This window comes from Amphibalanus amphitrite, unplaced genomic scaffold (assembly GCF_019059575.1).
Source record: "Amphibalanus amphitrite isolate SeventyFive unplaced genomic scaffold, NRLGWU_Aamphi_draft 000051F_arrow, whole genome shotgun sequence".
Lineage (NCBI taxonomy): Eukaryota > Metazoa > Arthropoda > Thecostraca > Balanomorpha > Balanidae > Amphibalanus > Amphibalanus amphitrite.
The window spans coordinates 648959-669740 of record NW_024881547.1 but is presented as its reverse complement, the minus strand read 5'-3'; the positions used below and the strand labels follow the sequence as shown (position 1 = coordinate 669740).

Sequence of the window (20782 nt, the reverse complement as noted above, 5' to 3'; positions counted from 1 at the left end):
TTAGAGTAGAGTTGCATAATTTATTCGAATAAAAAATGATGGTGATGATGAATGTGCGACTATGATAATAAACGTTTTTTTGGCGATTCGACCATAAGTTGTTTGTAAAGATATTTAATTACCAAAAATCGCCGTTTTGGAGGTATTGGATTGCAGGATTTGGAGATTTTGTTGAAGTTGTGAAGGTATGCTTCTCAGTAATGCTTGGAAGCACATTCAATTGTCTTCCGAATAATAATAAGTAGGTCTCTAGCTCCTGTTTTAGCCGTCTTCAATGCATGATCCTTGGTCTCATCTCACAATGACATAGAAAGAAGATGACAGAATAGCATTTATACCCACCTACCTACAAATATATAGATCACAAAATGCAGATAGTCACAAGTCACAAGCTAGGTATAGATCATGACCAAGATCATATTCATGACTGAGTCGAAATGCACAGAACCTCGAAAATGAGGTACTATCATCACTAGTAAGCGGGCGGGCTCTGACAGGCAGTAGTCACTCATAACAGTGGACATATGTGTACAGTAACATAAACTGTAAAAGTACTCATGTGTTCCCGGTGGACCGGGTCCAGGGCTTTGTCATATTACCTACCTTTACACATCAAATTGCAAACACTAACTATTTTTTTGTCAAATGGCGGCAGCTGCGGCAGCCCAGCATCAATCACCAAAAACATTCAGAAGAGTGATATTCAAGTTTTTCATTTGCCTCAGAGGCTCTACGAGTCCCAACTGAGGATCGCTGACGTTAGCCGGGGCCACAAGATGGCCACCGGCCAGGATCCCGGCCATGAAGCCGAACGGACCGGCGGTCATCACCGTGTGTCGACAGGCGGTCAGCAGCGCCAGGTCAGCCATGGCGCCGTCCGGACCGCCACCGCCCGTGACCACCACGTCTGGAGCCCTTAGATGTTCGGAGCACCACTCCGGCTCGTCACACACCGCCACGAAGAGGCAGTCACCGAGGATGCGCCGGTAGTGCGCCATCGCCCTCCGGATGTAGCCGGCAGCGACGGCACTGTTGTCACTGTCGTCGTCTCCCTGCACCAGCCACGGGTCCAGGACAGCGCTGCTCACGTGCACTCCCACCGGTGTAACGCTGTCTCTGCCGCAGCGGCGCAACAACCGGCTGAGACGGAGCTGCGCGGCCCGGCGCGGCGGCTCAAACAGCTCCAGCTCGCGGCGCAGCTCCAGTCTAAAAGCGTCCAGCAGAGACGCGTCCCGCGACTCCGGATCGATCCAGATGTTGCGGTTGCGCTTGTCGCGCATTCGCCGACAGTTATCTGCGACCATTGTGCACCGCTGGAAGCGCGGCTCGCAGTGCGGTGGCAGCGTCGGCAGGCTGACGCTGCCGAAGTGGGCAGCCAATCGATCTCCAGCGGTCGGCAACAGCCAGCCGCGCAGACCGAACTGGCGGGAGAACGACCATAGGGTGGCGTAGTCAAACAGAGCGTCTCCGAGCGAGCGCGTGCCCCAGTCGGTGCCGATAGTGACCAGCGCTGCGCCCGGACAGCCGTATTCGTCTGTGGTGGAGGTGAAGGAGGCGATTTCTGCTAGCGCGCGCTCATAAGCGGCTTCTTGTGCGGGCGTGCCGGTCGGTGCTGGCGGCAGTGTGTTTGTTTCTGGTTGACTGTTCTTCTGACCGCCCACCAGCATCCAGAACAGACCGTACATACTCAGGACTGCCAGCAGCGCCTGGCGAGGGTCGGGCTGCAAACATAGACGGCTGTGTAAGAGGCAATGCATTGTTACCGGTACTCGGTAGATTATGATAGGTACTTACCTGTGATCTTTTTCATATTGTGCGGGCTTCGCAATAGCACGTTTATCGATAATCGGTATGATGCTGAGACTAGACGGTCTTCTTCGTTTTCAGAAGTCCCGTCTGTGCACACCAATAGCTTATATGTATACGGTAGCTATGATATGGTGATGATCCCTTGGCAGTTGCCATGTCTGGTTATGAGTGCCTTCATTATGAACCTGCTTTAGGCTCTAGCCAAGTAAACTGATAATACATGCTGGTGCACGGAAATAACTGTGCCTACACCACAACTGGCCATCTTACCATTTTGAGAATCCGCACCTATTGATGGCCTCCACTGCAAGTAGGTGTTGCTGCTTAGTGCTCACTGCCCAGTGCCCACCGATCATCCAGCCACTCAGACACTCGCTCGCACACTGCGTGTCATGTAGTTCTGCGTGAGAAACGGAAGGAACAATCGATGTCTAACACCTACACGCGCGGAAGAACGCCTGTGGCATTTATAAATAATGCATGATCAATGGAGGTGCGCGACGGTCGATGGCTCATGCCTCATGCCCGATGGTAATTGTCGCAAATGCAATTAGCAGAGGCCCAGGGCTGCGGAGTCGGAGTCGGGGTCGGAGTTGGAGTCGGTCGGAGCCGACAATTCTGCCCGGAGTCGGAGTCGGAGTCGCCGAACTCCTACCAACTCCGACTCCAGTGTCGGAGTTAACGCTGCATGGCTCAATGTCATGCACTGTACCTGTTTGATTGACGATACTGCGCTCGAAATTAGATTGTGTCAAAAAGACTACTTTGCTGTTTTAGCCAAATATTTTCAGCGAAAGAAGCAGGACGGCGAATTCCCCAGAACCTGCTTTTTAATTCTGCATGTTATTTTTGATGCATAGGTACTTGCAACGCAAAGACCTGGAACGCACAAATAATCGTTTCAGGCTAGATAAAAACATCTCCATTATGAACTTCAATATCACGATGTTTTTTTAGAACCGTCCGGAGTCGGAGTCGGAGCTCTGGAGCCCGGAGTCGGAGTCGATTCTTGTAGCCGGAGTCGGGGTCGGAGTTGGAGTCACCCTAAAATCCATCGACCCCGCAGCCCTGAGCAGAGCAATGGCAATTTGGTACTGGGCACTGGGCAGACTCAGACTGACCAAGGGATACACTTTTGCCTAAGAGTGTCTGAGTGAGCACTGAGCAGGTATGCATTATACGTACGGTATCGAATCGACTATCCGTCGAGTGCAATGCACATTGATAACTCTGCATTTTCCTTCTCGTAACATATCATACGCTTGATTATTAAACATTATCGAGAAACGTTCTCGTCGTCTTTGACCTTGTGGGAACCAAGCATGCGATCACAATTCTCCATTACACATAGGTATTGAACTCATCTGTCAAATACAAAAGTGGCCACTCTAGAATGCTTCACCAGCTCTACATATTTTGATCAAATATCAAGAGTTAAGGGACACATAATATATATTTCAATGTTAAATTATAATAAATAAAAACCATCACAATTTTTTCAAAAACATGTACAAAAATACTTTCAATATTACACAGCGCACTATGTAAAAGCGTCCTGTGCTCTTCCGGTCCAGTATTTGGCCGGCATCATAAATGACGTATGTTATTAAATTGTAGTATTTTTATGAAGTTTTAAATGATTTTAGCACATATTTTTCTAAAAATATATTCAGTAGGAATTTTCAGTGAGAAAAAATAATGAAAGATACGATAAACGAAAAAATAAACAATATTTTCTTCCCATACGTCATCAAATCATTCTACCTTTCTCAACCGACAAAATATCAACAAATGTCCTTTTCCGCTTGCGACGCCTCATGTCGTTATAGCCCGAGTAGTCGCGCTTATTGAAGGCGATTTTCTGCAGAGCGTGCTCAGTAACGGTCCATTAGGCTGAAAAGATGGTAAGTCCACACCATTTTCAGACAAAAACATAAGTTTTGCCCAAGAGGGGTGCGGCTTTTCGGGGATCAATTGTGTGCGGCGTTTTTGGCGCAGCTTGATATTTCATGTTTGTGATTTGAATGCCAGCATTTTGAATATATATAGATTTTCATAATTTTGTGGGATGTACTTCAGAGGAGTTTATTGGGTTGTTGATTCTATTTATTGAATGATGTGAAGTTTGCAATTGTGCCCATGTTTTGAAGGTACAGGTCTGTATCTCACTTCTGTATATGGGTCGTTGATTGTGTGAAGCGCCTCATGTGTGATATTTTTGATTGTGTTGCTGAACCTTCATAATGTAAAATTAGTGTGCCTAATAGGTAGTTTATTTTTCCAACATGACATGGAAGCAAGTCACTGATTGGTGTTTCTGATTTCAGTCTTACGTTAAAGAGATGGGGAAGTATGAGCAGGATGCTCAGGCTCCTGTTCACAAGATCCGGATCACCCTCAGCTCACTGAATGTGCCATCTCTTGAGAAGGGTAAGAAAACAATCCCAGTTATGAGTGTTTGATCAATTAATAAAAACCCTCTCAAATCTGGCTGAGTGTGGATTGGGAATGAACCAGGGCCCAAAATCCTATTGTGTATTTTGTTTTAAACAATTGTACTTTAAGCCATCACATTTATTGTTTGGTTGTTTGGTAAAATACAAAAAGTTTGCCATTTAAATTACAGTGACATGATGCAACATCAACATTTAATGCCTTTATTACCTACATTTGTCATTCAAAGCCAATTATAGCTAACTGTTTCAATCAACTTCCTGTCAATTTTTACAGAGTATTTTCTTCCTTGTCCAAAGTAGTTTGATTTTAACCAGCTGTTTTCACTCGCTTGTTTTTGGTGATACCTATGTAGGTAGTAGGTACTAAATTTGAGCTCATTGTAGTTCACCCTGGTACAGTGTGGCCTTCCTGTCAGACCAGCAGCCAGCTGTGTTTTAGTTAAGAACAGTGAATTTGCCATTTTAAATTAGCTCCAACTGGGCTTTCAATAGCTGGCATCCAAAGCTAGAAGAAATCTTCACTTTCTGATCTCACCCTGCCTGGTCCCTGTGCGTAAATTTCCTGTTCGCAAATTTGTAAAAGTGGATTTGCTGAAAAATTAGGTAACATAATTTTTGGCCCTGTTTCTTGCCAATTCAGTAGGCGGAACTATGGTCAAGCGTACCCATTTTCGGGAACGCATTTTCGTTCCCATGTTTGGGAACGATAAACCCAAATATGGGAACGCCATGTAGGCATTATTTAAAACAAGAAAAAGAACCGTTAAATGACGTCCAAAAAATATAAAACGATCGTGAACCGCCTGATAGTTGTCTCAATATTGTTGGGAAAGAGTTTGATATTGTAAGGCCCATCGTAGTTTCAAATCGTTCCCCTATTTCTAAAGCAGTCCATCACCCGGGCCGCGAGCCCAAATTTGGGAACGCTCTCGTATACTGGCGCTGCAAGCGTTCCTTATTATGGGAACGGCGTACCCAAAATTGGGAACGATTTCACCGACGCCTTTCAGGGGCTCTTTTCATTAACAAGCATCACGTCCAACGCCGCAAATTATTGTTAATGCAACAATCATCAGATGACCTTTCCGGCAAGACCGTTGCATGTTTCGCCCGGTCTTCTGCGCTTTTATTCCCGTCGATCTCGCAGCGGGCACGCCCCCCTCTGCAGGATTACGTAATCCACAACGCTCAGCGATGTTCAACAAGGTCTTCCATACCTATATCCACCGTCCGCGCCGAGGGTGGAGACATGTCAAGCACCTGTCTGCTAATCACCGAGAGTTGACGAGCACAAGAAGTATCCAAAAATGGGAACGCTGAATATGTTACACCCTCAAAACACCTAGTCCCAATGAAAATCTAGTTTTTTCCTTTCTTAATGAGTGTAGTGGCAAAAGGCCTGGTAGGATGGGCACGAGGAACGATCGAAATCAGCATAAAAATTATAAATAAGCCACACAGAGCGACCTATATCAGAGAAATTCCCTCCAAACGATCATGCTTAGAAACGCCGAAGACAAAAACCACGCTCATGACGCTGCTTATAAAACAACGCCAAACAGCTAGCATCCAAATAAAATATGTCTTTCAGGGCTGATAAAATACAGCTGAATGATTTTAAACCACTGAAACTGAGTTTACAACAGTAGTTCGGTAAAATCACTGACGTTCCACGCGGTCGATCGCCCCGACACCAAAAGTCAACAATATTACCTCGGGACTGTCCGCGTGTTCGCTTGCATATGTCAGCATCTGGTGTCGCTAGAATGAAACTTCATAACCAGGCGAAAATTATTATACTTGACCTCAAAATGTAAAAAATGCTTCATTTTCCTTAAAATTGCATGTTAAATGTCGTATAACCCATATTTCCACCATTCTGTCATTTTTAAAAAATCATTAAAAATATCATTCCACGGTCAATTTCCTTGTTCCACGGTCAGATTAAAGATAACTTTATGGAGATTTAGTAGATACTTAAATCAGCGTGCACTTTTTTGAGACGTGATGCACTTTTGAGTTTTAGTGGGCGAACGGCCGAAAAATTGCCTTCCGTTCTCATAAATGGGAACGCCCGTTCCCATATTTGGGAACTCCGTTCCCAAAAATGGGAACGTTCCTATATTTGGGTACTCATGACCATAGTTCCGCCTACTGAATTAGTGCTCAGGGTATGCTCCAGTGGCTCCTCTAATCTAACATCCTCTTATTTCAGAATATTGCTTGTGTCCCTCATTTGAAGCTACTCTAGGCTCATCCCAATTTCACATATCACCACCACTATTTGCCTCCTCCCTCATCCCAAACAAAGTTGTTTTTACGAGACTTCGCGTAAATATATATTGGTTCATGGGATACAAATGTGAAATGTTAAAAGTGGAAATTTAATGGCAAGGAAGCGATTGTGGGGATTGAGGATCATATTTTTAAATAGTAATCTCCACCATTTATCTACGTCTGTTTAGTTGAAAGCAATATTTCTCTCAGTCATAATGCTTGCGCGCCTTAAATCGCCAACCGATAAAGCCCGCAAACAGCTGATTTCCTCGCAGAAATGTTCCCGTGGCTGCTCTGAAACGGTTCCCCTTGAAGTTCGTCCAACTCGAAATATTTTTTTTTTTAGATTTACCACTGGAGCATACCCATATACTGGTTACAATCTTTATATTCATCAGTGCTAAAGTAAACGAATTTTATTGAATTGCTCCTGATATCCACGTTTTGTTGTTTACATTTTCTATCAGTATCTAAATTCCTTGCACAATGCGCAAAGAATGTAAATGCACAATGCGCATTACATATTTAATGTTTTGCTCACCATATCGCTCTGTTTGCAGTGTGCGCCGAGCTGATCGACAAGGCCAAGGGCAAGGACCTGCGCGTGCGCGGCCCGATCCGCATGCCGACCAAGACGCTGCGCATCACCACCAGGAAGACCCCCTGCGGAGAGGGCTCCAAGACCTGGGACAGGTGAGAAAACTGATGGCGCTGACGGGGTGGGAGAACGGACCGTGTCTGCCGGCCGTCCCAAGTCTGTCCCGGCGCTAATTGTTCATCGTATGGTGGTGTTATTTGTTACTTTGGCACACACCTCAGCGATTTTGCTGTCGTGGATTTAGCTGTGGAGGCACATGATTAATTGATGTCCTAGCTGTAGTATCACTTCTCACATTTGTTTTTTCTGATTTCTGCAGATGAATATTTTGAATAGTGTGTTATGTGATAAAAATGAGCATCCATTCCATTCTGCTAAAATATTCAACGTCGCTAACTTATTTCATTTTATTACCAGATCAAATTACGCTCCCTCGCATATACTTAGTCGCTCAGCGCTAGTGATAACCAATCACCAAACCCACCCAATAAGCCTTCTAACTACCCTTCCCTCGGCCACGTTTTCAGGTTCCAGATGCGCATCCACAAGCGTCTGATCGACCTGCACAGCAGTCAGGATACCGTGAAACAGATCACCTCCATCAACATCGAGCCGGACGTGGACGTCGAGGTGACCATGTCCGACTCGTAGACCGTTCAATACATGATGCGACCGTGACACGTCTTTTGGGACTATTCATTGAACGGTGAGCGGGGCAGGATTGGGATGGGGAGACCGTGATACTTTCGGGATACGGGAGTCATTTGCGACAAATCGACAGCAGGGTTTTGGAGAAAGATGATCGTGACACTTATGCAGTGTCCCAATTTTGTTGATTTGGGTGGGAAATGACACCCGAATGCAATCATTTTGCTTTCTCAACTCCAATTTTTAAGGGCAATTTTCCACTCCCAACATTTGAGAAAAAGCATGTGCGTGAATGATGGTTTTACATACGACATTTTATCACAGTTGTATATAAATTAATGCTGTTGGTCTTTGTTCAGTGTTCACTCTTTTTGGGCCTTGGCTGAAAGGCAATTTTCCACTCTCATGCCCCTTTTTGGAAGGAAATTTTCCCTTTGACACCCAAGCCAAAATAAGATTTTGGGACACTGCACTTCTGCGTTTGGGATGAATTAAATAGACGATCGATAGGGAACTGGGGTGAGACACTGACACTTGGATATATATTTGGGTTCATGAGTTGGAGGGAGGGGAGAAAGACGGGCCCGAGAGGTGGCCGAGACTAGTGGATGCTCTTGGGATGGACTGACAGCCCCGGGGTAGCGTTGGGAGGGGGGTTGGGTACAGCGGTGATGAGACTGGATGTGGTGCCGCGGTCCAGAGTTACGTCAATAGCTTTTGGGCTCTGAAACCTATTCCCGTGCCAACTGGTGTTGTTCAGAACAGTGCCATCGATTTGCAGCGGACCTAGGACGCCGACTATACCTATTAGCGATTGTCGTGGGAAGCGCGTTTGGCAATGTGATGACTGGTTACATGTGCGACTGTGTACTTTTTCAGCTTTGCCAACAAATCTCAAAACGTACGCGCATCGCGCACTCCTGCCGCCTGTGAGAATCGAACTCACGACCCCTTGTTTACGAGACAAGTGCTCTGCCCCTGAGCTAAGGCGGCTGCGCGGATCTTGCTCTCAGTCATCATTCGGCTCCTGCGCAGCCGTGGTGGCTCATCACTTTCTCTGAAAGGCTCATCTTCGACCAACTTCAGCGCTTCTCCTCCGTGCGCTATGCCAGTTGGCTGGGTTTGGTCACTGTGGTCGTTCTCCGGTGATCTGACTAGCCGGTTCAAAAGTCAACTTCAGCAGGCGAATTCACGCAGCCGCAGTCATTTGAAGATTTCAGTTGAAGCTGAAGTGCTTCAAAATCCCTGCAAAACATGAATAATTGGGTAAAAGTTGTGCATTTGCCACAGTTACAGTCTAGTCAATGAACTATCAAAAACAGCACAGCGTGGAACATGCGCTTACCCCAGGTGGAAACAAGGATGGTCAAAACCACTAGGAAGACCACAGCGCAGATCAGTAGGCCGTTTCTCTGGCGCGCCAGGCTGCGGATCATCTCCACATTACTCTCCACGTGGTGGTGGGAGTCCTTCCTGAAGGGATACGAATTCGTCAGGTCGGTAGGTGGCATAAGGGTCCAGTTTAGTTGGGATCTTCTTTAGTAGACAATTCGGGGGCTCATGATTGCGAGCGTCGCGGAGGGTGCCAATACGGCGCAACTAGGGGAAACTTCACAAGCATTTAAACATGAGCAGAACATTTACACCCGTGATCCCATTGCCTAATGACCAGTGGCGGCGGAATAGGGGGTGCAGGGGGTGCAGCTGCACCCCCATCGAAAAACATGGGGGTGCAAACATATCTTTTTGCACCCCCAAAATTCGTACAAGGGGCCCGTCGCACCATCAAATACATTTTCTCTTTAAAACCAGTGATCGGGAAACGAACACTGATGTGGAATCATCCGGGATGTCCAATTATGGTCAGGAGCGCCCCTGCATGCTAGTCTTTGGGGCCCCACACCGGCTAGAAATGTTCCTAGCCGCGTTTGGTGCTCCACGTGGCATCTGAGGGCCCCCACAACGGCCTCAGAGGGCCCTTTTATGACGATCTCTGAGGGCTCCCACCTGAGGGCTTTGCCCCCTGGGGCCCTACAACGGCCACTAAGGGCCCTCATGACGACCGCTGAAGGTACCACAGAGACTCCAGGGGCCCAAGGAGACTCCAGGGGCCACGCTGGCCTCTGATGGCCCCTATGACGGCCTCTGAGGGCCCTTACGATGATCTCTGAGGGCTCTCACGACGAACTCTGTCCCCTGAGGCCCTATAACGACCAGTAAGGGCCCTCATGACGACCGCTGAGGGTCCCACAGGACTCCAGGGGCCCTACTGGCCTCTGAGGGCCTCTACGACGGTCTCTGAGGGCCCTCGTGACGGCCCTAGACCCAACTCAAGTCTGAGGGCCCATTTGGCTTCAGACGGCCCAGCGACGGCCTCTGAGGGCCCCAACACAACCAGGTTGCAGGGGCTATGCTGGCATCTGAGGGCTCTGCAACGGTCTATTGAGGGCCCTAACAACGATGGCCTCTAGCGGTCTTACCAAGGCCTATGAGAGCCCTGCAAAGGTATCTGAGGGCCCATGAAGACCCTCAATATGGCCAAGGACCCTCATGACGACCTCTGATGATCCTCTCGAAGGCTTCTAAAGGGCCCTCCCTCACAACAACTTCTGAGGACCCCACCCCAGGACTGTCCCTGAGGGGCTGAGGGCCCTGACGACGACCTCTCTGGGCCCTCAAGATGGTCTCTAAGACCCAGCGCAAGCTCCAAAGGCCCACACTGGCGTCTGAGGGCCCCACGACGGCCTCTGAGAGCCTCGACGCAGGCAGGCTCCAGGGGCCATGCTGACCTCTGAGGGCCCTCTTGACGGCTTCTAGGACCTAACGAAGGCTTCAAGGGGCCAACGCTGGCCTCTGAAGAACCCTACGACGGCCTCGGAGGGTCTCAACTCAACGCAGGCAGGTGTCAGGAGACATGCTGGCCTCTGAGGGCCCCGCAGAGTTGAGATTCAGAGGATCCAACGACCTTTGTGGACCTTACGAAATACGAAGGTCTCCGAGAGCTCACGCAGGCTCCTGGAATTCCACACGGATTCTCAGGCCCCATGTCGGCTTGTTGACGCACTTTATCTGCTCTTGATGCCCCGTCGCCGGCCTCTGAGAGTCTCAATGTCGGAACTTATGGGGCCATGGGCCCTACACCGGCTTTTATGGCCCCTACATAGACTCTTGGGACTCATGACCCATGAAATGTGTATCTAAGCGGCTTCTAAGAATCCCCATGCTGGTTCGAGTAGCCGCCAGCCGAATATTAGGGCTCACACTTGAGCTCCTGGGACCCCGTGCATACCCCAGGGGTCTACCTGCCTCTAAGACCCCACACATACTTTTGGGGCTCAAACGCTTGCCCCTGAAGGCCCCACTGAGACCCCTTTCCTACATTCAGTCCTCCACACCGGCTCTTTAGGCTAAACATCGGCTCCTGTGGCATCTATCCCGGCTTTGGAGGGCCTCCATACAGGCTTTTTTGGGGGGTCCGATGCCGGTTTCTGAGAGCCCTCAAAAGACTTATGAGCCTATACTGCCTTCTGAAACCTTTCAGCGACTTTCAAGGGACCGACCATGATCAGAGAGCTCATTCAGTCTGGGGAGTCATGTAGGTCTCTGGAGGAGTCTCTATGTGGTCGGTTTCCAAGGGGCTTCTAAACACGGTCTTCTTGGAACGGTCTTGTAGGGCCCTCAATGGTCCACTGTGGATCCAGAAAAGTGGTTTGAGACGCTGCGGGTGGTGGCTAGACTAAAAACTAGCTGCATTTGCTTCTTTATGCTTTCATTATTTGAGATAAGTTGGTACACTGCAATTTCAAACATTTTACAGAACTTGTGTGTATGGGGATAGTTTTCCAAAATCTTCGTTTTTGATAAATCAATAATAATCACCCAAAAAAACTGAAGGGGGCCCAAAACTTTCAGAGGGGCCCCTTGAGAAAACTTTGCACCCCCATCCAAAATTACCTTCCGCCGCCACTGCTAATGACTTATTATCCCAATTTTCAACACAGCAACACCGTAAGTTACCATCAGACAGTCAGATGGTTCGTCACAGTGAACTTCTGCCAGCTCTGGTCCCACCAGCCCCGTTTCACCATTCCCAGCTCCTCAGTCTCGCTCTCACCTCACCATGAGGACGCCGGAGCTGACGCGGAAACGGTCCTCCGTCGTCTTTGGAGGCGTGTCTCCGACCCCTGGGGGACAGTCGGATCCCTCTGCTCTCCGGTAGTACACCGGCTTCAACCGAACGCTGGCTGCCGGCGACGGTGGCGCCACCACAGCAGGCGATAGTGGCGCCATCGCGGCGGGCGGGAGTGGCGTAATCACGGGCGGTGGCGGCAGGGGAGTCATGGTCTTGCTGGTGACGGCGACTGCAGACATTAGGAACTCCGAGGGGTGCAGAAGACGTAGGAAGAGGTCTAGTAAAGCAGCTTGGAGCTGCCTGACGCTCTCAGTTTAGGCTGACGAAACAATAAAGCGTGAGTCTGAAAAAAATTTACACGTAAGACAGAAATAAACGCATTTACTAGTTTATCCCGGCGAGATGCTGCGTGCTAGGCAGCGGTGCTCTTGCATATTTCAATCGGATTCAAGAGTATCGACATACGAGCAACTCTTGGGATCGGCTCACCTTCAAGCAGCATTCCTGGACACAGTTCTTGTCGAAAAAGCCTTGAATGGGTATATCTTCCTTGCGTCTTACATTGTCGCAAATTGTCTGATCCAAAGACCTCTCAGACCCTCAGATTAATGCCCTCAGATTAAAACGGTTGGAGTTGAACAATAAAATATAGGGGATAAATCCTAATTCAATACACCCTAAGATAAACTGCAAGGAGCGCAAAGAGACAGGTCTTGATGGGCCTTGATGAAGCTGAACACAAGGCCATAGAAACGAATTAGGATAGAAACTACGCTGAACAAAAGGGACCGTTTGATAAAAAGCTTGGATTGGGAATTCTCACGTGATTTTACACATGAGGCGATCCTGCACGTTTTGCATAGCACCGTGTTTACAGTCGGTAACAAAATGTCAGTCACAAGCTCCACCATTCCTTTCTACTTGGTGCCTCGGCGATTATGGCCGACCGCAAAAGGAGCGCCATGCTACGAGTCCGTATGCCGATTGCCGTGGTCAGCTAGTCCGCTAAAAGCCAAAAATTGCTGTTCTGCTAGATCCCTTGGCTAGTGAAATGGCGTATCTAGCGTGCGATTTCTCGGAAGAATGTGGGCTCTGGACACCTGCTTACGGCAGAGTCTCCATTTCTGGCAACGGCCATACCATGCTGAAAAATACCAGTTCCCGTCCATTCGAAACACTATTACACTAAGTCCACAACGTGCTCACAAAACACTGTGCTTTATGGGGATGTATCATATATCAGTTCATCCTTTCGAAGCCCTTGGGAGGTCACTGTCCGTGCCTTGGGACCCCCAAGATTCTTTCATGCTGTATCGGACAAGGTACTAATGTTGACCAACGTTAAAAAATCATCCCAGCTTGGGAATCATTCTCTTTCATGCGTCATTTCCTAGAATGAAGTCGTTAAATGACATTTTATATTATCGATATGGATCAAGATTTCGCATTTTTTATGTCCAAGATGAGACTAGATTACCTATTTGAAAACGTATGTCCACATGAATCTATTTCTCTCGTTTTCTCTACACCCCACACTGTCGGGATGATCCCGTCAGTATGGCCAACTGAACTGCTCGCCTGACAAGTATGTTCCATCAGCCTGTGTCACGACCGTAGTCTTCCACTAAAATCCCTCCCCTATCACCGGGCGGAGTTGCGCGGTGTGTCGGTCCTGGTGCCCTCAGCGCGTGCCATCACCGGGTGACACGGGGGACACGGCGGTCACCGCCGGTCACCGGGCAGTCACCGAGCGGCGGTGACCCAGTTCCGGGCGCGCTGAGGGCACCGCTCGGCGGTCCGCTCAGCGCTACCGCCGGCTGCCGAGCCGCCTCAGACCGTCTCCAGCCTCCGCGATGGCCGCCGGACGCCTCTGCTTGCTGCTACTGCTGGTGGCTCTGGCCGCGGCGCGAGCTGCAGCCGAGCCGATGGGTGTCGGCGTCCGAGTGTCTCCTCCCAGACCTCGGGAACGAGATCTGGTGATCGAGGAGGGCAGCGGTGACGGAGACGAGGTGGAAGAAGATGGTGAAGCGGATGTCACCGTCCTGAAGCCGGCGACGAAGAAGCAGACGAAGCAGAGCCTGACCGGCAGCAAGATACTGGACGGAGTAGGTGAGTGACAAATGTGGGAGGGCGGGCTTCAGGGGTTTCCGGGAGAAGTAAAGTATTCTTGGTTTCCGGGAACAATCATTGTGAATGGGACGGCTGATTTGCGTCCTCATCAGAACGCAAGACCTGTAAGCGAATAAGGCTTGTCAATCAATGTAAAGGATTGGGGCCAATTGGTGTATGTGACCTCAGGTCAGGTCAAATGAGAGAATACCATTTCATTGTGACGTGCGATTATCTTTAATTGGGTTCATTTACGCATACCAATTTGCCATTTGTGTATCATTCTGTGCGTTCGTGATCGGGTTAGCTGGGTTTGCTATGCCTGCTACCCTATCTTCTATGCCTACCTTCTAACCACAGTCGTTTAAAAAGACCTGTTTCGTCTTTGGTTGGATATGCATGGTTTCATTATCTCTTTCTCCCCATTAGCCTCGTCATAGCCCTGCTGAGCCTCGTCTCATGTTTGACCTGACTCAGAGTAACAATCGCAGTGAAATGGGAGGGTGTTACCATGGTGTTACATTACGAGTAGACACATGAACCATACCCTACCCCAGGCATTGATTCATATTTTCTGTCAAAATAGTTCGGAGATTTCGACGTTTGATGTTCATGCTTCAAATCGTCCACATTGAATAAAAACATAGGTAGAAAGCCATAAATATATCCTTCAAACCTTGGAGAAAAAAGTCTAGCGTGGCCGGTAACCGAAAGCCTTTCTTCAAGCAAACAACTGCTGGCATCCAGAGCGTTCCATTTGATCGCCACTGCATGTCCTTCGTTCGTTTGCGTTCCGACAACCCATAGGATTCAAATAGGACCTTCACTAGGGTGACCCGCGTGCTCCGCAACGCGAAAAGGGATATTTTCGATCGGTGGGTGTTCGGTTGTTCTTGTGTCGGTTGGGTTATCTATCCATTTCGGTCGATTGCTTTTTGACGGCTAAACGTTTTGGTTTGTGGAAAAAATATCCACCGCATCGAGGTGCCCGTGTCTGATAAGCATGCTTTCCACTTCAGAATCTGTCAAATGTGCTTTATAATTGAGGTGCGTAGTTTTAAGACAAATGAAAGGCGTAGATAATTTTCGCTAAAATCGTTTTGCAGAGGTTTAAAACATTTATATTTTTAAGAATACTGTTGCTTGTCATGCAAACGTGATGATTGGATCTTGGAGAGAATTGAATGCTCTTTCTAATGATAGCTTTTTCAATTGTCAAGCGTATCAGGTTAAGCAGCAAATCCCGTGTATCTTTTTAGTGGCACATTATGGACAAATACCATTTTAATTCAGCGATTTTTTCCACATTGTTTTTGATCAATTAGCTGTCCACAATTTTCCATGAGAGGCGGTACATTTCTCTAGGCAATTGACGTTGTTTCAACTCTCTCAGTCTGATGGTCACGGGAAAATAAAATAAAATCCAAAATGCGTTTAAAATGGCACTTTTTTAAATGAAATTGCCCTCACACTTGCACGTGGCGGCCACCCCTGCACCGCACACTATTCGATTGCCCGTTCGATTCTCTACACGATGCTGTTTTCCCCGTGCCGATCGGGCGCACGGTTACCGAGATATTGCACGGGGAACGGACCCGTGTCGGGCAAATTTAGCCATTTTCGCCCGTTTTTGCCAGCCGATTTATACATGTAAAGTCTATGACGCGAATTTGCACTTTTTGGGCACGCGCCACGCGCTCGCTATCGATCCGATCGAGCCGAGACCGCTCAAAGGCACGTTGTCCATCCTTGTTCTATAACTTGCGCAAATTTCAGCGCGGTAGGTGCAACGGTGTGATCTGTAACCCGCGCTACGTAGCACCATGTCGCGACCTTCGTAATAGACAGAAACTACGCCCTCCTCAAATAGTAATATAGATTTGACCAGCAGTGAGGAAATACTACTGGCAGCTCATGCACTACATATTGCACTGCCGTGGCCGCTATGACTGAAGACCGAGTACATTATTGTCCCTGTCGCGTACCGGTGACTGTCGTTCTCCCCGGTCATGGTTCGTCGGTGACCAACAGTCGGATGAATGACCGATCCCGCTTTACCGGGACGACCGGTTCGATCCGAAGTGGTCCCACTTCAGAACCATTGTGTGGACATCTGTGGTACGTGTGATAAGAGACTCACTGGGACTGAATGAATGGGATTAGGACTCGGCTGGAAGAATGCGCATACCTGACGTTCAGCATGACAACGAGGAAATGTGAGTCATGGACCCGAAGGCCCACAAACAAAAACCGTTTGTAATTTGTATGGCGGAATATTTATAATTTAGGTGTTAGCTTTTGTACGCTAGCTTCACCAGTGAGCCGATTTGATATCATTCAGACTTCAAAGTTCCCCGTCACTGTCAAAAATAAACAGAACTCCTATTGAGCTAGAAATCAACGCCCAGTGCCATCCACAGCGTCCTCCCAGAAGCTCCGTCCTTTCGGGCGGCCATTCGTCCCATTTCCAGCGCGTCGGTCCCGGTTGTCGCCCCTACGTTAGCATACCTGTCAGATATGGGTCACTGATGGTCGCCGCATTCCGTAGCGGGTCGCCGTGTCGGGGCGTCCGTCGTTGAATTATTCCCCTCGCTCCGGTCGGTCGGTCCGACCTGGGCTCCGACGCCGGCCGGCGGACCAGGCGACAGGACATCTCACACCCTGCCGCTGGACCGCGCCGCGCGTGGAAGGGTGGTCGAGGACGGCACCCGACGACGGGAGGGCGCGGGTTACACCGGTTCATTGGCCCCTGTCGCCACTGACCGACTGCCCTGTGCGGGGCACCGGACGCCATCAAACCGGTTCTCTATGCAGCAGCGGCGTTAATGAGCGCGCTGCGCCTACACACACGGCGGGGTTTGGTGGTGTGGTATGCCGTCGGGGGTATGATAAGCCATTGTGGGCGCTTCTGGGTCCGGGAGGTGCCTAGAGGGCCGCATGCATATTGAAATGTAAACAAAATAGGACTATGATAATTGGCGTCATACGTCCAATATGCTCTTTTTTTTTTGCATCTACGTGGACGACAAGTGTTAACTGTTTTCATCATGAAAGGGTTGCCAGAAGACAGTTTTAGTGAAAACCTTGTGGAACAGGATATGATTTCCTGCCCACTAAAATGCACAGCATCAATCAATTCCTCCGTTTACGTGTACGCCCGTTCCTCTATTTTCCGAAACAATTGCCAAGACTGACACCTCTTTACTTGCCTTACAGTGCCGAGCACGGCGCAGTCTTTCTTCAACTACGGCATGGGCTTCGCGCTGCTAACCTACATCACCATGGGGATCAGCTACTTCTACGGACCGTACTCGGCCAGCGCCTTCCTGGCCAACAAGCGCGCCAACCAGCGCATGAAGTACCTCGAACATCAGATGAAGGACGAAGAAGAGGAGAGCGAGTACGACTATGGAAACTACGCCCAGGAGGAAGTGAACAGTATCCTGGAGCACGGCGGCTACTACGGCGGGTACGACCAGCACGGAGGAGGGTTCGGTCAGGACTCGTATGTGTCGTACGAGGGTCAGGTCAGCCACCCGGGCCGCGTGGCGCGGAGGAGAGGTGTAGCGGCCCGGTCAGGTTCGTACCGCCAGCAGCAGAGACGGGTGAAGTATGATGACCCTGCGGAGCGACCCCAGCGGCGGAGACAGCAGCCGTGGCGCCGACAGGCACCGGCCCAGCGGCAGGAGACTGCGGCAGGCGGCGGAGGGGTCTTCAGGGTGGCTCCGCGCCGCCCGGCAGGGTACCCGGCTCAGCGTCCGGCTCCCACCCGTACCGTCCTCCCGGCCGGTCAGCAGCAGCAGCGGCGCCGTCAGACAGTGGGACAGGGAGGAGCGAGACCCGCCCCCAGGCCGAGTCAGCAGCAGGTGCGTCCCAGCCGGCCAGTGCTGACCCACCAGCAGCGACAGAGACAGCCCGGCTACCGACCAGCTCCCGTTCAGGCGCAGAGGACTGCTACCTCCAACGCACAGCGCACGCCAACCTCCGGTCTCCAGGTTATCCCAGGACCGGCACAGACTGGCACGCCGCGTCAGCCCCAGCCCCAGTCTCGGCCTCAGCCACAGCCGCAGCCTCAGCCTCAATTCCGGCCGCAGCCACAGCCGTCGACCTCAGCATCACAGGAGGCCAGGCCGTCCGTCCAGTCAGCAGGCTCGCAGTCGGCGGAGGAGAACAAAGCCGCTGCTACGAGCCAGGCCCAGGAGCGCCACCCGGTCAGCAGTGGGAAGGACGGTGAAAGGTGAGTGCCGGGAGGATATTGCAGGATATCTGGATATGGTGTAATAGATAGCTGCAATCCGATTGTAATAGATTCAACCAGAATATAGCTGTGAGCAGATGATAGAATTTTGATGGTATGTGTTTGCTGTCAGAAATGAAACTGAAACGCATGTTCATTTTTCACCCTCACCATATTGTCCATATTTTTTTCGAACGCTCTACGATTGAAAAATTCGGTCCGGTTATCCGAAGTAATTACGATTTGAATATGTTTCGCTACACCACTTAGCCTGATGCTCGACCACTTAGCCTGATTAAGGGGCATTGTGTGGTGCTGAATGCCAATAATAAATGCCACTTTCCGTGACATATCAGCTTCACAATTCACACCCATTCTGTCCATCCATCGCTAACCCACCCCCCTGTTTCCACAGCTCTGTGGACATGGTGGAGCTGATTGCCGGTGTGGACACTTCCCACCCCGACTGCCGCGCGTGGATCCGCTGCCTGCAGAACGCCCGTCACCCGGACATCCCACTCGGGTAAGCAACACTGCAACACTGCAGAGTCACCGGACGTCACGGGGCCACGCGCGGCTGTGTATGCAGGCGAGCCGTGCCCCTGGGGCGGGTAGCGGCCGGACAGCCGCCTGCACAGCGCAATGTATGTAGATTGTAGAGTGGGCAGGAATTGCAGATGAGACGGGTTACTGACCCAGTGAGCTGCAGGCAAGGAACTACGAGTTTACTGTGTAAACGATATACAGCAGGCACCTGATCTATTTGGGGAATAAATATCGAGTGCGTCGCTCTCTTAATTGATACTGCTACGTTTTACGCAACATAACACCGTGCAGGTTTGTAAATCACAATGTTCTTGTATGGTTCAATCAACGTTGAAAGACTTACATCAACTTATAACTATAATGGAATATATCGTAAACCATCTACAATCAATGATCAGCCTGAGTGTTTGTTTGTTTGTTTTGTTGGGTTAGGCACTTAAACTTTCGGTCCAATAAGACCATTTCAGAGCCGGGAAGATGATAGGATAATAGGGGGAGACATTGGTCTGGGCAGGCACCCTAGTGAGTCGCCGGGGCTGAGCCCGTCCAGAGGACAGGCCACTCAGCCCCAAGGTACTCACTGCACCCGGCTACGGGGTGCGCTCCCTCGGGAGCAGCGGTGCCGCTCCTAGGGAGCAGCCCGCATGAGATAAAGTTGCCTGTCCAGCCCGGAATGGAGGTTGCGGCGTGGAGAAGGATTTCAGTATCCTGAGGATAAATACGACGGAACGGTGATGGCCTGAGTGCTGACAGCAAAGCAAACGTAACGGTGACACAAGATGACATTGTCCATCCGTCATCTAATAACGCCCCTTTGTTGCCGTCTTTACATGACCCTTCCCTGGTTTATTTCCCAGGGTGCGGCGCGGTCGCGTGGACGTGGACAACTCGGACTGCCGCCAGTTCGCCGCCTCGTGTCCGTCCAAGAAGCCCTGATCGGTCTTCAAGCCAGCACACCTGAACAGGCGCGACATCTATGTACTGTATGAACAGTCTCCAAGGCGATCCACCAGCGCCGTTCGCCGCGGCAGGCGATGGACAATTGAGTGTATCAGCTCACGTCCAACTGCTCAGCCTGCCATCCGTCCCAGAGCCATCGCTAGCAGTCACCGAATCACCTGCCCGGCCTAACGGCTGAGATTGGGGCCGCTAGACGGTGAATTTATGACGTCAGTGGTGGAATGATGTAATTGGATTGGCTCCGTAATCGGCTAGAAAATGTCCTTTGGCTCGGTTATAGAGCAATCTTGCCAGTGTTATTGTGAGCTTATGTGCTTCGTCGCGATGTGTGTTCTAAAACGGATGTTGGCGTGTTGTTGGCCGGCTGACTTTGGATAGGTTTTATACCTTGGGCATGCATTGTACGAGTAGTTATTTATTGTATGTAGTGGGGTCACCCCAGGCGATTATCTAATGGCATTATGCTGAGTTAAGGTGTGTAAAATTAGTAGCAGCTCACATGAAGATAAGGTGTGGTGGCGATGTGAGAAGCGACGTTGTTCGTATTAGTCGTTGTAAAATAAACGTATCTACGTGCTCGAGTGACAAAGAAGCCTGCTGTTAGATCAACGTAATGCAACTTGCCGCGCTGAACGAGAACCAGAGGGACTCATTCCTATCAACTGTTTGGTTCATATAGAGCTGGGTGTTCATATAGAGCTAAATGCATTATGCATGGGCATGAGCCAATTCACATTCCAATGTAAAAGTTATTTCGTAAATGATACGACAAATGATTGTCCAAAACGCCAGTCTGCCGCCTGTGAGGATTGAACTCACGACCCCTGGTTTACAAGACCAGTGCTCTGCCACTGAGCTAAGGCGGCTGGGGCCCGCTTCACGACCATATGGAAAATTGAAACATGACGAGCGGTCGGATGTGTCGCACTACACTGCGATATAAAGCTTCAACCTGCAACCCAGATGACACTTGTTAAAGCTTACTATCACCCAAAGCGTAAATACGAAAT

The 20782-nt window shown here is 49.7% G+C and overlaps 4 protein-coding genes and 2 non-coding genes across 7 annotated transcripts; 2 read left to right on the top strand and 4 right to left on the bottom strand.

Annotated features, from left to right (window-relative positions):
- Positions 1-385: 385 nt before the first annotated feature.
- On the bottom strand, positions 386-1685 carry LOC122377803 (galactoside alpha-(1,2)-fucosyltransferase 1-like). Its single transcript, XM_043358232.1, has one exon. The coding sequence runs from the start codon at positions 1683-1685 to the stop codon at positions 672-674; it is 1014 nt and encodes a 337-aa protein (XP_043214167.1). The 3' UTR covers positions 386-671.
- A 1868-nt stretch (positions 1686-3553) lies between these two features.
- LOC122377812 (40S ribosomal protein S20-like) lies at positions 3554-7818 on the top strand. The gene is made up of 4 exons (XM_043358255.1): positions 3554-3713; positions 4137-4239; positions 7103-7235; positions 7668-7818. Exons 1-4 carry the CDS (start codon positions 3711-3713, stop codon positions 7789-7791), a joined length of 363 nt encoding a protein of 120 aa, XP_043214190.1. The 5' UTR covers positions 3554-3710; the 3' UTR covers positions 7792-7818.
- On the bottom strand, positions 7530-12699 carry LOC122377813. Of its 2 annotated transcripts, none has more exons than XM_043358257.1 (4): positions 12410-12699; positions 11903-12263; positions 9134-9261; positions 7530-9033 (listed from the first exon to the last, which is right to left on the bottom strand). In XM_043358257.1, the coding sequence occupies exons 2-4, from the start codon at positions 12157-12159 to the stop codon at positions 9005-9007; spliced, it is 414 nt and encodes a 137-aa protein (XP_043214192.1). In that variant the 5' UTR covers positions 12160-12263; positions 12410-12699; the 3' UTR covers positions 7530-9004. The 2 variants fall into 2 exon arrangements, with proteins under 2 accessions (XP_043214192.1, XP_043214191.1); XM_043358256.1 differs by having other exon boundaries at positions 11903-12239; positions 12410-12684.
- Trnat-cgu lies at positions 8710-8781 on the bottom strand. The gene has a single exon. It is a non-coding gene; the product is annotated as a tRNA-Thr (tRNA).
- Positions 12700-13665: 966 nt separating the features above from the next.
- Positions 13666-20353, top strand: LOC122377808 (chromatin modification-related protein eaf-1-like). The gene is made up of 4 exons (XM_043358243.1): positions 13666-14029; positions 17246-18266; positions 18682-18789; positions 19670-20353. The coding sequence occupies exons 1-4, from the start codon at positions 13774-13776 to the stop codon at positions 19746-19748; spliced, it is 1464 nt and encodes a 487-aa protein (XP_043214178.1). The 5' UTR covers positions 13666-13773; the 3' UTR covers positions 19749-20353.
- Positions 20354-20566: 213 nt separating this feature from the next.
- Positions 20567-20638, bottom strand: Trnat-ugu. The gene has a single exon. It is a non-coding gene; the product is annotated as a tRNA-Thr (tRNA).
- Between the last annotated feature and the right edge of the window lie 144 nt (positions 20639-20782).